Source organism: Rhinatrema bivittatum, chromosome 1, assembly GCF_901001135.1.
Source record: "Rhinatrema bivittatum chromosome 1, aRhiBiv1.1, whole genome shotgun sequence".
Lineage (NCBI taxonomy): Eukaryota > Metazoa > Chordata > Amphibia > Gymnophiona > Rhinatrematidae > Rhinatrema > Rhinatrema bivittatum.
Window position 1 is genome coordinate 766,558,704 of NC_042615.1, and position 16,192 is coordinate 766,574,895.

Here is a 16,192-nt window from a genome sequence, read left to right on the forward strand (position 1 = left end):
CATAGTGCAGCTCCTAAACCAGGAACATAATTCACAGGAGCTAGATTGCAAAGCAATCTTAAACTCTGTCTCAGCTAAAAAAAATTTCATTCTTTCATGCAGTTTTCTTAGTGCTCCCACTACCACTGAGGAATAATCATTTGTTTGTTCTATGCTTATTTTAGAAATCATTTTAGAGTTTCTGCACACTGAAAAAGGTGTTGCATATTTTTTCCCCCGGTATCTATAACTGTATTGACATTTCATCTCTAATGCATAAATGCCAGTTTTGGAAACATCATAATGCGCTGTACTTATTATACCCCCATCATATGTACCAAACATTATAATTTGTTGGTGGTATATGCACTATACATACTGGATTGTGTGGTTTTAAATAATGGTTTCAAAAGGTGTTAGGTTTCTGAAAACTTACTAAGTGCCTTTAAGCTTTCAGGATACTGCCTTGGGGGGCCAACACTTGGAAACATTAATATAGCTGTTTCTGAGCTGGGTCAAAACAAATATACTTATTACTGATAGAAATCTCTTTCAGCTCTTCAACTCCTTGCATTCTAAATGTGGCACACTGTGCTACACTATGGAAGGGATAGGTTTGGGTATGACCTCAAAAGGTCTGGTTATGTTTTTTTTCCCCCTTTTTTAGATTTCCTGTTGCTGGCAGTGCAGCAGGTTCACCGACCCTGGAGAGTACAGAGTGCAGTTTAACCTGCTGTAAAAGCATGTGGACCTGAGGGGAGTATACTCCATGGAGCAAAGAGTTATATAGAAGCATCAAGACTTGCAGGTCAAAGTGGCTAAATATTCTGGAGTTTTTATGTAGAGGTAGTGAGAGCTCCATTGGTCTGTGCCCCTTCCAAGATTGGTCAGGGTGAGGTAACGCTAGATGATCACATACTCAAGATGACAGAGGCCTGTGTGCCACAGAAACAGAAGCCAAATAAAATCAGTGCTTTTCCTGGCAAAAATCATCTAAAACGTCAATTAAAACAAAACAATTACCGTAGCAATTCATATACCATATGCAGAAGTTAAGCCATCCTCCATACTTTAAACAGCAACATTTTTATTGTTTCTAGAACAGATAAGCAAAATATGAAAATGTGCAAATCAGGGCTACTCAATGAGCCCCTTTTGGGGTACCTTGCATATGACAACAATGAATTTGCTTTGTAGCTTTTTCACATTAACCATGGGGATCGAGTACAAGTTGGGCACTAAGCAAAAAATGTCTTCCTCCAATGGTCTCAATGCTAATCATAATGAAATATTCAAATGCAAAGTCTGAAGATTAATTTAGTGCTAAACCCTCCTATATGAAAATACTGTGCTTCAAAATGCAAACTTGATAGTAGATTTACAATTGCAAACATTTGTCAAACATTTTAAAACATCTTTACATTTTTTTCTCCTGCCCAACCATTTTGTTTTTTGTCTAAAAACCTCACAAACGGTGAGAAAGGCCATAATAATACACTGTTATGGATGATAATTTAGTATTCAACTCTAATGAATGTTCAAATTTTTTTTGGGCACTTTTAACAATCATTTGGCACTTTAAGGCTTTTTGTTTTTATGAACAATGAGACAACACCAGCTTGGTTAGTCCTTCACCGTGCATTTTGTACAGCAGCTTAAACTCTGCTGGCAGCTGATGGGATTCCTGCCACTTTGTAGTAAACTTTGTCCCTTTTTTGTCATAGTAGTGATAGGGAAGGTCTTTCCCAGTGTTGGGATCCCATCCAAATGGCCAAAATCCATACAAGTGAATCTCTTCACAGATTGCAGAAGCAAGGGTGTACATGAGAATACCTGTGCTGAGTCGCTTTGGAGCCAAGTGCTTCTTTTTCCAGTACCTGGGGGGGACAAAAGAAAAAACCACACACTGACATAAAATGCAGGCAACAGACATCGTGCAACCAAACAGAATTTCAATATCTGGAAGCCGTGACAGCTAAATGCTATTAAAAAGCAATCATTCATATTCAAACCATAGCATCATCAATATCATACGGGAGAAAGGTGTGGTATTGTACTTAAAATGCATGACTAGGAACGGAGGATGCTTAAATTTGAGTTTTTCTACTGATGTGACCTCAGGAACGTTTTCACATCTTTCTGCTGTTACACAAATGTAACTGCATCATCCCTCCTTTCTCCCCTGCAAAAGCAGTTTTTGTGCTTATAAAAAGGTACAGCAACATTCTCTAAAAATAAGAAAGACTTGATGATACCTGTTTCCGAAATAATATGGTTAGAGTGGTAAAATGCAACTTGTAAAAACAAAACTATCATTATTGCCGCTTAGTAAATACTATTGTCAAGACATTGAAACACATTTCATCTGTTAACTAAGGAAAGCATCAACTTCTAGTCCTGGGGGAATTCTGCGCTACTGCAGAGAGCAGAATTGGCGCAGAATTCCCCCACTGCGCAGAATTGCTATTTTCTGCGCAGAAAACAGCAGAGGAGACCCCGGCATGCCGCAAACGGAGCGCGTCCCATGTGTGCTGCAGGCACGCTCCGTTCGTGAAGGCCTGGGTGCACCATTCGTGGCGAAATGGAAAGCCCTCATGTAGTGCGAATGGAGTGTGCTCTGCTCGCGGCAAAGAAGGCCCCCCTGTGTGCCGCGAATGGCGCGCCCAGGCCTTCATCTTTGCAGCGGAGCGCATCCCGCGGGATGTGCTCCATTCGCAGCATGCTGTTGAGAGAAATGTGTGTGTGTGAGAGAGAGAGGGGTGTGGGGGAGGGGAGGGTGAGAGAGAGCAGGAGGGTGTGAGAGAGAGCATGGGAGGTAAGAGAGGGAGCCTATATGAGGAGATTGTGAAGGAGTGTGTATGTGTGGGAGCTCATGTGTACGAAAAAGGGACTCGGTTATTTACACTTTCGAATAATAGAAGGACTAGGAGGCATTCCATGAAGTTAGCAAGTAGCACATTTAAGACTAATCGGAGAAAATCATTTTTCACTCAAAGCACAATAAAGCTCTGGAATTTGTTGCCAGAGGATGTGGTTAGTGCAGTTAGTGTAGCAGAGTTCAAAAAAGGTTTGGATAAGTTCTTGGAGGAGAAGTCCATTAACTGCTATAAATCAAGTTTACTTAGGGAATAGCCACTGCTATTAATTGCATCAGTAGCATGGGATCTTCTTAGTGTTTGGGTAATTGCCAGGTTCTTGAGGCCTGGTTTGGCCTCTGTTGGAAACAGGATGCTGGGCTTGATGGACCCTTGGTCTGACCCAGCATGGCAATTTCTTATGTTCTTATGACTGTCATGTACATTGTGTTATTTTGACCAATATAAAGTTTGCAGAATTTTAAGTTTTTGTGCGCAGAATTCCCTCAGGAGTAAACATCTTCAACTTTGAAGAACTTTTTTTTCTAATAAATCCAGCTTAGCCATAGCTATTACTATATGTGATGTTTCAAGTTATTAATGTACAGGCTTATATTCTTACAATGCACGTAAACTCAACTGTGAATGCATTTTTATATCCTTGGCTAATGTGCAATAAACACACACACACACACACACACACACATACACACCTGTTGACGTGTTGCATTATATTTCCAGGCCAAGCCAACTGCACTTTTAACTGTCCTCGATGTTCAACAAAAAAGTCAACTAATGTCCTTGTTACAGTAGCTGAAGTGTGGAAAAAGAAAGCTGGGATCCAAAGAATGGATCCATCAAGCTTTTTCAAACTTAGAAAAAAGTTGTTACGATCTTGGATAGTCAAGAGGTTGTTGTAGTACTTTTCCAGGATGCTTGGGTTGAAGGTGGTGAGGTTGGTTTTAATTCCAACATCTTTTTGGAAAGCCTCGGTTGGAGCAAAGTTACAGCGAAGAACAAAATCAGATTTATCTATTTCTTGCCCACACTGGCTCCCTGTGAGGATCCCACTGTTTCCAACCACAGCACAAATGTTATAGTGTTTGTGCAAGATAGGCGATACATCTGGAAGCAGTGATCGAAAGTTATTGCTAATGGAGAAAACATATTTATGACTGGAATAATCATAGTGCATCAGTTGTCCTAACCGGACACTATTCTTGGTCAAAGAAAAATTCTTGATGATGTCAACGTTCTGAAGAATTTCTTGCCTGAAAAAAAAAGTTTCATTAAAATTAATTTATTAAAGTTTTTATATTTTTCCAATATCAGAAAATATTGTGCTTAGCAGATCACATAAAATAAACATAAAACAGTTTGTAATTAACAAGCATAAAACATATAATAAAATAAACAACAGTCCATACATAACTTATAAACTGTGAACAGGCTGAGACCTGAATGTTTTTTTCTCTTGTTCTTTTTTTCCCCCAGACTAAAATTCTTTGGCTACCATTGTCCTAGTCTAGAGGTCAAATTAATTTCCTAGCTAGCAACTTGGGTTGCAAGTTTTATCAGTTATATAAAAAAAAAAAATTATAGAATGCTAGACATTGTGTTTGAAAATATTTGCATTCTATCGTGTTTGTCTTAATATTGAATTGCTTATGTGGATTGCAATGGATAGCATGGGTAATGCTGGATGTTTGGCATGCCTAAAGACAAAACACAAAGCAAACAATGACCAAAATAATTAAATACAGCAAGGCAAATAAATTTCCATACTAGAAATAATTGTGTCTACTTTATTAAGCTCTCTGTTACATATTATGCAAAATCAAAGATTCTAAACTAAATGTACATCTAAATTCCTCATCAAGGCAGGACTCTTAGAGCGTTTTCAATACTGTGACTGCTTACAACTGGTCCCTTGAAGTCATTGCAATGCCAAAGAATAGGTTGTATTCAGACACGAGAACACCTTTCCATACCAAACTAGAAATGTTACAGAATTTACCATCATGCTAGATTTAAGTAACAGCATTCTGACTACTTCTGGTAGCTCACCTTTGCTGTAAGAAAACTGTTCTGTTAAATATCCATCTGGCAGGTTTTTCCTGTAACTCCTGAGTCAAGGAGCTTGTAATTGGTACAAAAGAAGGGTCTAAAAACTTCATTGCAAATTGTGACCTGAAAATCAGCACATAAAATAAATGAGGATGTTTTTAATATTTCCATTTAGTGCTCTTTATGCTTTAGGTAACCTAAAGGGCTGGAGGGAAGGCAGCTGTTAGCAAAATACAAAAGGAAAAAACCTCTACCATGGCACAAAACCAATTCAGTGGATTTTATCGAAAAAGACAAAAATGTTGTTTACAGCACATATTCCCTGGTATTAATACATTCTTACAAAATAGTTGTATATTCCTTTCTCCTCCCCCCACCTTTATTCTAATCATTCTGTTTATTTCTTTGGCAATACATGTAAAAACTGTCATGACAATAAAGTTATCTGAATCAGCACCGTGGACAGAGCTCGCTCTCTCTCTCTCTCTCTCTGCCAGGCTGAACAGTGCACTTCCTGGATTAGACCTCATCCTCCCCTCTCCCTCCAAACACTATTCCCCTCTCCCTCAGCTCTAGAAGCACAACGTCTTCCTTTTCTTTCCACCACAAGCACACATTTTCTTTGAGGGAGGAAAGAGAGTTGGAAAGGGAAGGCAGTAATTTACCTCTATGACTAAGTCAGCATATTCTTGTTGCAGCACAAATACAATGCAACTTACTGAGATGTGCTTTTCCATGCTCTATACAAATAAGCAAGCTTTCCAATTAGATATCAAAACCTTAGAATTTATTCTCCATCCATTATGACAGTATAAAGCACCGGTTGACCCATTTGTAATATGGATGAGAAACAGATCACAGAACTTAGGGCAGTGCAGCTTATACAATTTTTTAAAATAAATTGAATAGCCAAATAATTAAGTGTAAATTTCAAGGTGCACTGGTGAACAATAAAAAACTGGGAAATGTGGCCATTGGTACCAAAGGAATTACTACATTTCTTGCTGTGCCTCAGTCTCTTTCTTTCCCTCACCTGAGCACATCACATTTCTATATATCAGAGGCCGCATCACACATTTCTACATAAAGAGGCCAAGTCACTAAGCTGAATGCTAACAATTTCAGCACTGAGGTGCTTAATGCTTTTAGCATGCACATGCAAAAAAATGGGGTTAGCATCCACTTCACTATGATAATAACATGCAGTGCATACAATCACTAAAAGGCCCATGCTAAAAGGAGCACGGACCTTTTAGCAACCACATGCTATTCATATCAGAATCTGCTAGATCCTAAAGTGCAAGGGCCCGAGCGTACCAGGGTTTCCGTTCACACACCCTGATCAAAGTTGAGGGCCCCTCCAGGGCCTCCCACCCTTTCCCAAAGACCTGATTTATGAATAAGCCTCACTGGGGGCTGTTTCCCCCTCCCTTTTGATCAGTAAGTCCCTCTGGGGGCACCCTCTCCCCTGAACAATGAGCGCAGGCTCCTTCAAGCTCTTGATCAATGATTAAGACCCCCTGCGGGTGACACCTCCCTGCCCCCCTAACATCCCTTCTAATCATAAATAAGGCCTTCTGGGCTACTCCCACCCCAATCAATGAAGAAGCCACTCTAAGGACATTCCCCCGTATCCAAAATCTGTTAATCAATAAATAAGACTTTTGGGGGGGAAAATCTCCTCTATCCCATCTGGACTAATACACTGTGAAGTGCCACCAGGAGACATCACTCACAGCATGGTGGCAGGGCCAGCAGAAGGGTTCTCCATTCACTTCTGCCAGTGAAGAATGCAGTAGTCTCTGGAATGGTAGGCTAACCTTCTGATAACATCGGAAGGGGTATTGGACAGTACTTGTTTGGAAATGTGAGAAGACCTCCCTGGGGCTTTGCACTCCACCAGGATGCCTTCAGATTGAGAGGGAAGCCATGAAGTTTCAGCTTACCTCTAGTGTTAAATATTGGCATGCTGGTGCTGAATAGGGTAATAGCTAACGAGCTCACTGTCATCCTATTTGCATATTAAGTGCAATCCATATTTAGCACGGGTTTCTCCCATGCTAATGCTTTACTGAATTGGATATTTAGAGTAGGCATAGATGCTAATAATGACATTTAATGAACTAGCCCCAACATGTGATCATGGAACAATGATGGATAACAAACAGAAAGAGGTAGATTTGTTTTTATTATTGGGTTATTGTAATTTTATGTATACAAGATTGTTATGCACTCCGAACAGAGCCTTCTTGGAAGAGGTGGAATATAAATTTTTAAAATAAATAAAATAATAGAAATAGATAACATAAGTCTTCTCTCCAACATGATGGAGATTCTGTTGGACTACAGGAGTTGAAAGGGCCAGGATTCTAAAAGGAGAGATCTCATACACAATGCATGAATATCTGTAATGCTAGGCCAGTCTGATTCAACATGGTATACAAGCCCGTCTCCTAGGGGGTTAACTTGATAATTTTGACTTGAATTGTTGGGACATGCTTGGACCCCCTGGAGCAGGTCTGAGAAAGCATCACGCCCTCATAGTGCCTATGGAATATATTTAAAGAGCTCGGCCAGTCACCACTGCTAAACTTCAGCATTTCCTGCTCAGCTACGAAAGTAAATGCAAAAAGACTGCAATTCAGCCAAAAAAGAAAAGGAAAACAGCTTATTTCCCAGTACACATGTTTTTAATGACCAAATATTACATTGGAAGAAAAAAATACGCAGTGTGACACACACATGGAATGAAAAATTACTGCAATGTATACTGATGAATACAGGTACTTACCGAAAGCCAGCATGGAACATGTACATTCTGGGCCCCCCAGGGCTCGCAAAGATGTTATCCTTTTTCAGAGACACATAACTGATCAATGATAGAATGAGCAAAGCAACGCTTAGCATAACCAAACCCAAGATGCTAGCAATGCGGACCATTTTGCAAATTCTCATCCCTGGGAAAAATAAGAGTGAGTGAAACAAGAAAAGGGTCCATGGGTTAGCACTGCTTAAACCGCAAAGAGTGAGGAGGAGGAAGGAGAGAAGACGGTGGGGCTGGAAGGGGAAGGGGGATCCGGGGGCAAAGAAGAATTAAAGATAAAATGGAGGGTGGAATGGTAGTGATGAAATGGCAGCTGGTTGCACTAATGCTGCTGCGCCTTTGCTCAGATGCTCCCGCATTCTCTGCAGGATTTCAATTCAGATGGAGCTGCTGTCATCCCCTTAACCTGCCTGGAAAGGTGTCAGAGCTCAGAAAGAGCAACAGAAGCACTCCAGGGCAGAATTGGAAAAAAATAAACAAACAAACAAAATCCCAGCCCTTAAACTGGTGCAGACTTCAACAGGAGCATCAAACGCCGCATCCAGCGGGCGGGAACAAAGCAATAGAGAGCAGCGCATAAATAAGCAGCCGGCAGGGACGCTTAATCAAGCAGAGGCTCCAGCCGCTACAGCATGATCTGCACCAAGTTTAAACCCCTGAACTGCGGATGGGCTTCCTACCTCCCCCACCCTGTAACACCAGCAAAAGGCTCCCACCCAAGTAAGGCGGTGATCTCGTGCACCCACCCCTCAAGGCAGGGAACTGGAGTACGGTGCAAACTGAGGGTCAAAAACAAAGGCAAAACTGCGCACGAGCTAAAACGTGGCCCGAGACCCCTTGCAAGGTTTAAATGAATCATGGAACTGTTTTTTTTTCACAACATGCTGGCAAATATCTCAGACTTACAAACCAAATCATATATTATTTAGTGATGTATTCAAAGCTATAGATCTTATCAAATAAATTATTTCAAGTAGAGGAGCGATAGGTATGCTTGAAAAGATCAATTAAATATCTTAAACACACGAAAAACTGCGTTGTTCCAAAATTTAGCTCAAGTAGTTTCATGACTCATTCCATAATTCATAAGTAAAATTTAGCTCAAGTAGTTTCATGACTCATTCCAAAATTCATAAGTAAATGTTGCCTCCTATAGCCGTACTCTTTCCCAGGTCCAGCACTATCGGGTGTACAGTCGTGCAATTGCACACAGCAGCACACCCGAGGGAGAGTGTCAGAAGAAGAGGAAGCCCGTCTGGCCTCCGGTGGACGAAGAGAAATGGAGCTTCTTCCTCTTTTTCTTTGCGCTGGCACGCGCTACTCAAATCTCGCGGGGCTAGCACTGCCTCTATGCTGATCTTGTGCATCACAAGCTCAGCTTAGAGCACGTGCTAGGTGCACAAGGGCTGGCACATAAGGAGGAGCAGCAAAATAGCTCTTGGTGGTATGTGTGTGCGTGAATGAATGAGAGAGCCTGGCTGGGCGGGGGTGTTTGGGAACCTTATTGGGGTGGGTGTTTGGGAACCTAACTGGAGTTTGTGTGTGTGTGTGTGTGTGTGTGTTTGGGAACCAAACTGGGATGTGTGTGTGTGTTTGGGAACCTGACTGGGGTGGATGTGTGGATGTGTTTGGGAACTTGACGGATGTATATGTGAATGGTAACCTGCCTGGGGTGTTTCTGGGTGTGTGTGTGTGTGTATGGAAACCTGCCTGGGGTGTGTGTGTGTGTCTGGAAACATGCCTGGGGCATAGGCGTGTGTGTGTGAATGGGAACCTGCCTGGGGGGTAGGCATGTGTGAATGAGAACCTGCCTGGGCCGTGGGTGTGTGTGTGTGTGTTTGGGAACCAAACTGGGATGTGTGTGTGTGTGTTTGGGAACCTGACTGGGGTGGATGTGTGGATGTGTTTGGGAACTTGACGGATGTATATGTGAATGGTAACCTGCCTGGGGTGTTTCTGGGTGTGTGTGGGTGTGTGTGTGTGTATGGAAACCTGCCTGGGGTGTGTGTGTGTGTCTGGAAACATGCCTGGGGCATAGGCGTGTGTGTGTGAATGGGAACCTGCCTGGGGGGTAGGCATGTGTGAATGAGAACCTGCCTGGGCCGTGGGTGTGTGTGTGTGTGTGTGTGTGAATGGAAACATGCCTGGGGCATCAATGTCTGTGTGTGAATGGGAACATGCTTGGGGCGTGGGGGGAGTGTGAACCTGCCTGGGGTGTGTGTGTGTGTGTGTGTGTGTGTGAATGGGAGCTTGTCTGGTGTGTAGCTGTATGTGTGTGTGTGAATGGAAACCTGCTTGGTGTGTAGGTGTATGTGTGTGTGAATGGAAACCTGCCTGGGGCGAAGGTGTGTGTGACATAAAAGGTAATCTGCCTGGGGCGTGTAGGTATGTGTTTGTGAATGAATGGGAACCTGTCTGGTGGGTGTATCTGCGTGTGTGTGTGTGTATTGGAATCTTTCCGGGGGAGGGTTTGTGTGTGTGTGTGTGTGTGTGTGTGTGTGAATGGGAGCCTGCCTATGTGTGTGTGTGAAGAAAGTTTGTGCTGCCCCACTAATCCACGCCATACTCAGGATGACTGGAAAAGAAAAGTTTTAAGGTATGGAGAGGGGTGAGTTTTCCATCCTTATTAGTTTTAATTGTTGGGTGTCTGTGTCTGCCATTTTGAAATTATTTTTGTTGTTTGGAAAATGTTTAAAAATTTGTATGAATTCTTAATTATTGGATGTTATTATATTCTTGGTAGCTCATTGGAAAAACTATTTTATTAATATGGTTTTACTAATATTATTGATTTGTAATCCTTGAGTTAATTGTTTGATGAATGGTTCATGAGGACTGGTGATGTTTGTTTCTCCATTACTGCATTGTATACAGTGTCTGGCTTGCTGCAGTTTCCAGTTCAGTTCCTGACTACATTTATTTATTTATTTATTTAAAGGTTTTTTATATACCGCGGAACGTTACAAACATCATCTCGGTTTACAATGAACAATAATTTAGCAACAGGCTTTACAATTAATTAAGAGAGAACAAGCGAAAATAACTCAATAATGCAATGAATCAGCATATGGTACAATTAAATCCCATCTAATCTTATGGGAGAAACTATGTATATTTACCAGCGGTATATACTTCAGTAAATAATGTACAAATCAAATATACAATATATGTATAATTATATACATTTAGATGTATATTTAGATATATTTATATATATTTAGATGTATACATTTAGATGTATTTATAAACATTTACATGTTTCTGTTTATACTTTATAGTCTCTTTGTTCTGTATTTGGTGAGGGTGAGTATATGCTCTGCATGCTTACCTGAAGTGGGGTATTTTGTGTTTAAAGAAAAAAAAAAAAAGAACCAGGAGAGGGGAAGCACAGTAATTGTTTGCACAGGGCAGCAAAAATGCTAGCACCGGCCCTGCACTTTCCAAGCCATCTAGCTGCATAAGTATGGAGTTAGGTAGTTGGATCAGGTTTGGAAATTTTAATGCTACTAGGCAGCTATATTTTAGCAGTGCAAAATGCAGGGATTCTGGGGACATCTTTAATTAAGGGTAGACCCTTTACACAGCTAGCATGAATTTTCAGTGCTGGCTCTGTAGCTAAGTTTAGCTAGGTCAGAATGCTCATATAGATAGTAGGTTTAAATCTAGTCATTTCTGGGTGTCCTGGAATTTATAGACATCCACTACTCCAGATATGTATCAGAAGGGGCTTTCATGCTCTCGCACTGTGTCCCTCCTCTCACACATTTGTCCGCTGGGAGCAAGGGCATCAAAATCGCTAGTGCCCGCCAGCAGCCAAAGAACAGGAGAAGCGCGGCACTGGGGGAGCTATCAGCCTGTAGAAAAAGAGGTGCTTTATGACCGCAGTGGACCTCATTCCTGCTGCAGCCCGAAAAGAGGCCCGGTGGAGGCATGGCAGACCCCATTGTGCCATGGCCTAAAGAGAGGGGGAGGCCCTGAAAGTGTTTGTTATGAGAGGAAGTGAGAGCCCATGGTTGTGTGAAAGCATGTGTGTGTGTAAAAGAGTGAGAACCATGTGTGTGTGAGAGCATGGGTGTATGGCAGTGTGAGAGAGGGCACGGGTGAGTGGGTGTGTGAGTGAGAGCAAAGGTGTGTGCGTATACATGACAGAGGTGAAAGTTTGTGTGCTTTTCCCCCACTAATCCACAATCATCACAGAGTGACTGGAAATCAAACCTGGTATGGAGAGCTGGGAATTTTTTTTTATCCTTATTTGATGTGTCTGCTGGTTTCAAATATTTTATTGGTATTTTGTAAATTTTTAAAATATGTTTTAACTATTGGATATTATTTCATTCATATTTGAAAATGTTTATTCTTTTGATTGGTATAATTTTGCTATTATGATTCATGTTTTATTTCTTGATTTTATTTTTTGATGCTTTATGAGAAATAGCAGTTTGTATTTTCCATTATTGACCTGCATACAATGTCTGTGTTGCGTCCGTTGCTGCTCGACGCCCTCACTCCGCCTTCCTTACCACTGTGGCGACTCCTTCTGGGCCTGATGGATGGTTTGCTGCCACGGCGTCTTCTTGCCATCTTCCTCTGGCGTCCCCGGAGCGGCAAGACACCGTGGATCCACCATGTTCCTGATGACGTAGGACGTGCGCGCTCCGAATGATGTACCAGCAAGGGCGCGAACCTCGAGGGCGACCCCTGAACTGACGTCATCCGCTTCCAATATAAAAGGTCTCAGAAATTGCTAACGGATCGAGTTAGCAAAGGGTTTCGCTACGTAAGCTACTCTGCCTCCTCGGACTTACCAGGGGTACCCGCTCCTCGGGGGCCTCACTCTCTTTTCTCTATTTCAGATTGCTGATAGGAACCAGTACTCGCTCCTCGAGGGCCCATGTTGCTGAACACTCTGAAGATTCTCTACTGCTTGGAAGCTATCGCAGATACAGACATTTGTGAGTTACCATTGCTCTCTCAGAGCTTTCCCTAGAACCAGGTACTCGCTCCTTGAGGGCCTAACCCTTTCCAGCTACTGAGCCTTCGAAAGACTTTATGTAAGATCTGTCATCCAGTTCTGGCTATGAACACAGTATACCTGTCTACTCACTATCTATAGTTTCTCTACAGCTCGGCTACCCTGGGATTGTGGTTCCAGTACCTGAGGGACTTCAGCCCTGCCGGGCATAGCAGCTCACTACTGCCACCTCTGGTGGTTTTACTACCTGTCTAATAAAAAATTCTGTGTCTGTCTCCATACTCAAGCCTAGCCGGTGGTCCCTCTCAGGATGTCCTCCTGGGGGTGCAGTCATCTGCCATCGGCCCAAGGATTCACCTATCTACATTCCTCTAAAGCTGAGTGTTCTCTCCAAGCACTCCGCTGGTACAGATGGCTACTCCTTTCCTACCAGGAGTCTTCAGCAACAGATTCATAACAGCTTGCTAACTCCACCTCCTTCTGGAGCTAGTACACAACAGATTGCAACTCCTAGCTCTAACACAGAGCTTTCCTAACAAGATTGCTAACTCCTCCCCTTCATAGGAGTTTAACCATAAGAGTGCTAGCTCCTCCCTCCAGAGGAGCTCGCACATAACAAGATTGCTAACTCCTCCCCTCTCAGGAGTCGTAGCATAAGAGATTGCTAACTCCCTAGCAGATCCTTAACAGATTGCTATCTGATATCTCCGTCCATCTGGCATCAGATCAACAACAGATTGCTAACTCCAGTGGATCCGGCTTATTTGGAGAAGCAGTACTCCTGGGAATCCAGTTTAAGGTATGAGATGTCAGTAACGCTATGGACCCGGCATACCTCTCCGCTTTGCAGGCTATACCGGGCCTGGCTCAATGCATCTCAGAACAGCAAGAAACCATGGAGAAACTTACTGCAGCATTTCATCAGCTTCACACACAGAAGATACAAGGCATAGCTTCTACAGAAGAAGGTCAGTTACAGGAGGTAACTATAAAGACTGCTGTTTCATTGGCTGCTCCTATTCGCTTCTCGGGAGAACCAGAAGACTCGGGGCTTTTTGAACCAGTGCAGCATGCATTTCACTTTACAGCCTTTATTATTTCTCACGGACCTCTCTAAGACTACTTACATCCTGTTGTACTTGGATGGGAAAGCCTTGTCGTGGGCATCTACCCTGTGGGAACGCAAGGACCCTATATTGCAGGACATAGAAGGATTTATGGACTTGTTTAAATCCATTTTTGATGACCGTGCTCGCATGTCTTTTGCCGGGTTTGCTTTAGTGGACTTGAAGCAAGGCAACAGATCATTGGCTGAATTTGCCATAGAATTCAAGACTCTTGCAGTGGAACTTCGCTGGGACCCCAGATGTCTCAAGACCCTCTTCTGTGGAGGCCTGGATACCCGCTTGAAAGACGAGCTGGCTGCTCGCCAGACACCTGACTTGCTGGAAGAATTGATAGCCTTAGCTACTTGGATTGATTGTCGGCTCCGAGACAAGGTGAAGGAACTCCGGCCTAGGGTGTTAACCGGGTTGAAACAGGCTAGTACCCCTGCACCTCGGAAGAGTCCAGCAATTTCTGCTGTTAATAAAGACGAACCGATGCAACTTGGTCATGGTCACTTGACCTCAAAGGAGAGAAGATTTCGGAAGAAGCATGGCCTATGCATGTACTGTGGTCAGCCTGGCCATGAAGTTTCTACATGCCCCATTCGTCCGGGAAACGGACGAGCCTAAGTCCCGCGGGAGGACTGTTCTTGGGCCATACTGCATTTTCTCCTTCGCTCTCTCGTTCAGTCTCTGTGACCTCTGAATCAGCTGCAGTTCGAACCCCTGCCCTGTTGGACTCAGGGGCAGGAGGCAACCTAATTCTCAGTCGTCTTGTGGAAGACATGAGGAGTCCCTTCATCAAATCTGAAGATCCATTATTGCATCATAACTTGAAGTGGGCTTTGGACGTTCCTTACATCGCCACTTCTCTTGAGGATCTTAATGACGTCCACAGCTGTTCTACTCCTGGCTGCTGAAATACATAGCGGTTGCTATGTTCGCCATGGTCAGATGGCGCTCTACATCTTACCGTTTCACGGACTATAACTTAGAGATATCTGTCATGCTCCTTACAGGAACCATCTCTTTCTTTGTACTGGAAAAGGCTATGCACCATATTGTCCTGGGGTTTCCCTGGCTGCTGATGCACCAACCTCTCTTTGACTGGACATCCCTGGAGTTCTCACGTTGGTGCCCTGGGTCTAAGTTTTTGGTGACACTAGAAGGATGAGTGTATTCCTCCTCAAGTTCCGAGGAAGCATTTTCGGAAGACGTGTCTGAAACTCTACAGCACTATTAGTTCCGAAGAAGATATCTCTAGCTACCAGCCTGTGTGATGGCTGGTGTTCCAACTTCAACTAAGAAGAGTTATCAAGAAGTGGGTTGGACGTACCCCAACTTCGACACTCATTGAAGGTTCAGTGACGTCATAGCAGCTAAGTTATTGCTGCTAAATTCAACACCTTATCCAGTTATATTACTGAAGAAGTTTCTTTAGAAGTGGGGTTGGACGTACCCCAACTTCGCCACTTTCACCGAAGATTCAGTGACGCTATAGCAGCTAAGCTATTGCTGCCGAAATTATCACCGCATCCAGCTACATCTACTGGAGAGTTACCTTTAGAAGTGGGGTTGGAAGTACCCTAACATCGCCACTTCCGTTGAAGTCTCAATGGCGTCTATAGTAGCCACCCGTTGCTGCTGATACATCTTTAGAAGTGGATTTTGGACATTCTTCATAAGAACATAAGAAATTGCCATGCTGGGTCAGACCAAGGGTCCATCAAACTCAGCATCCTGTTTCCAACAGAGGCCAAACCAGGCCACAAGAACCTGGCAATTATCCAAACACTAAGAAGATCCCATGCTACTAATGCAATTAATAGCAGTGACTATTTCCTAAGTAAAATTGATTAATAGCGGTTAACGGACTTCTCCTCCAAGAACTTATCCAAACCTTTTTTGAACCCAGCTACACTAACTGCACTGAGCACATCCTCTGGCAACAAATTCCAGAGCTTTAGTGTGCGTTGAGTGAAAAAGAATTTTCTCCAATTAGTCTTAAATGTGCTACTTGCTAACTTCATGGAATGCCCCCTAGTCCTTCTATTATTCGAAAGTGTAAATAACCGAGTCACATCTACTCGTTCAAGACCTCTCATGATCTTAAAGACCTCTATCATATCCCCCCTCAACCGACTCTTCTCCAAGCTGAACATCCCTACCCTCTTCAGCCTTTCCTCATCCCCTTTATCATTTTGGTTGCCCTTCTCTGTACCTTCTCCGTACCTTCTCCATCGCAACTATATCTTTTTTGAGATGCGGCGACCAGAATTGTACACAGTATTCAAGGTGTGGTCTCACCATGGAGCGATATAGAGGCATTATGACATTTTCCGTTTTATTAACCATTCCCTTCCTAATAATTCCTAACATTCTGTTTGCT

The 16,192-nt window shown here is 42.9% G+C and overlaps 1 protein-coding gene across 1 annotated transcript; it reads right to left on the reverse strand.

Moving 5' to 3' along the window:
- Window positions 1-365: 365 nt before the first annotated feature.
- ST8SIA3 (ST8 alpha-N-acetyl-neuraminide alpha-2,8-sialyltransferase 3) lies at window positions 366-9,037 on the reverse strand. The gene is made up of 5 exons (XM_029579698.1): window positions 8,888-9,037; window positions 7,693-7,858; window positions 4,902-5,024; window positions 3,548-4,105; window positions 366-1,856 (listed from the first exon to the last, which is right to left on the reverse strand). The coding sequence occupies exons 2-5, from the start codon at window positions 7,854-7,856 to the stop codon at window positions 1,574-1,576; spliced, it is 1,128 nt and encodes a 375-aa protein (XP_029435558.1). The 5' UTR covers window positions 7,857-7,858; window positions 8,888-9,037; the 3' UTR covers window positions 366-1,573.
- Between the last annotated feature and the right edge of the window lie 7,155 nt (window positions 9,038-16,192).

What these genes read in the sequence shown, in the direction of transcription:
- ST8SIA3 (XM_029579698.1), bottom strand. Translation starts at nt 7,856, where the DNA reads ATGAGAATTTGCAAAATGGTCCGCATTGCTAGCATCTTGGGTTTGGTT. An exon ending in ATGTTCCATGCTGGCTTTCG is followed by an intron (nt 5,025 to 7,692) that starts GTAAGTACCTGT and finishes GCTGATTTTCAG; the next exon opens with GTCACAATTTGCAATGAAGT. An exon ending in ACAGTTTTCTTACAGCAAAG is followed by an intron (nt 4,106 to 4,901) that starts GTGAGCTACCAG and finishes TTTTTTTTTCAG; the next exon opens with GCAAGAAATTCTTCAGAACG.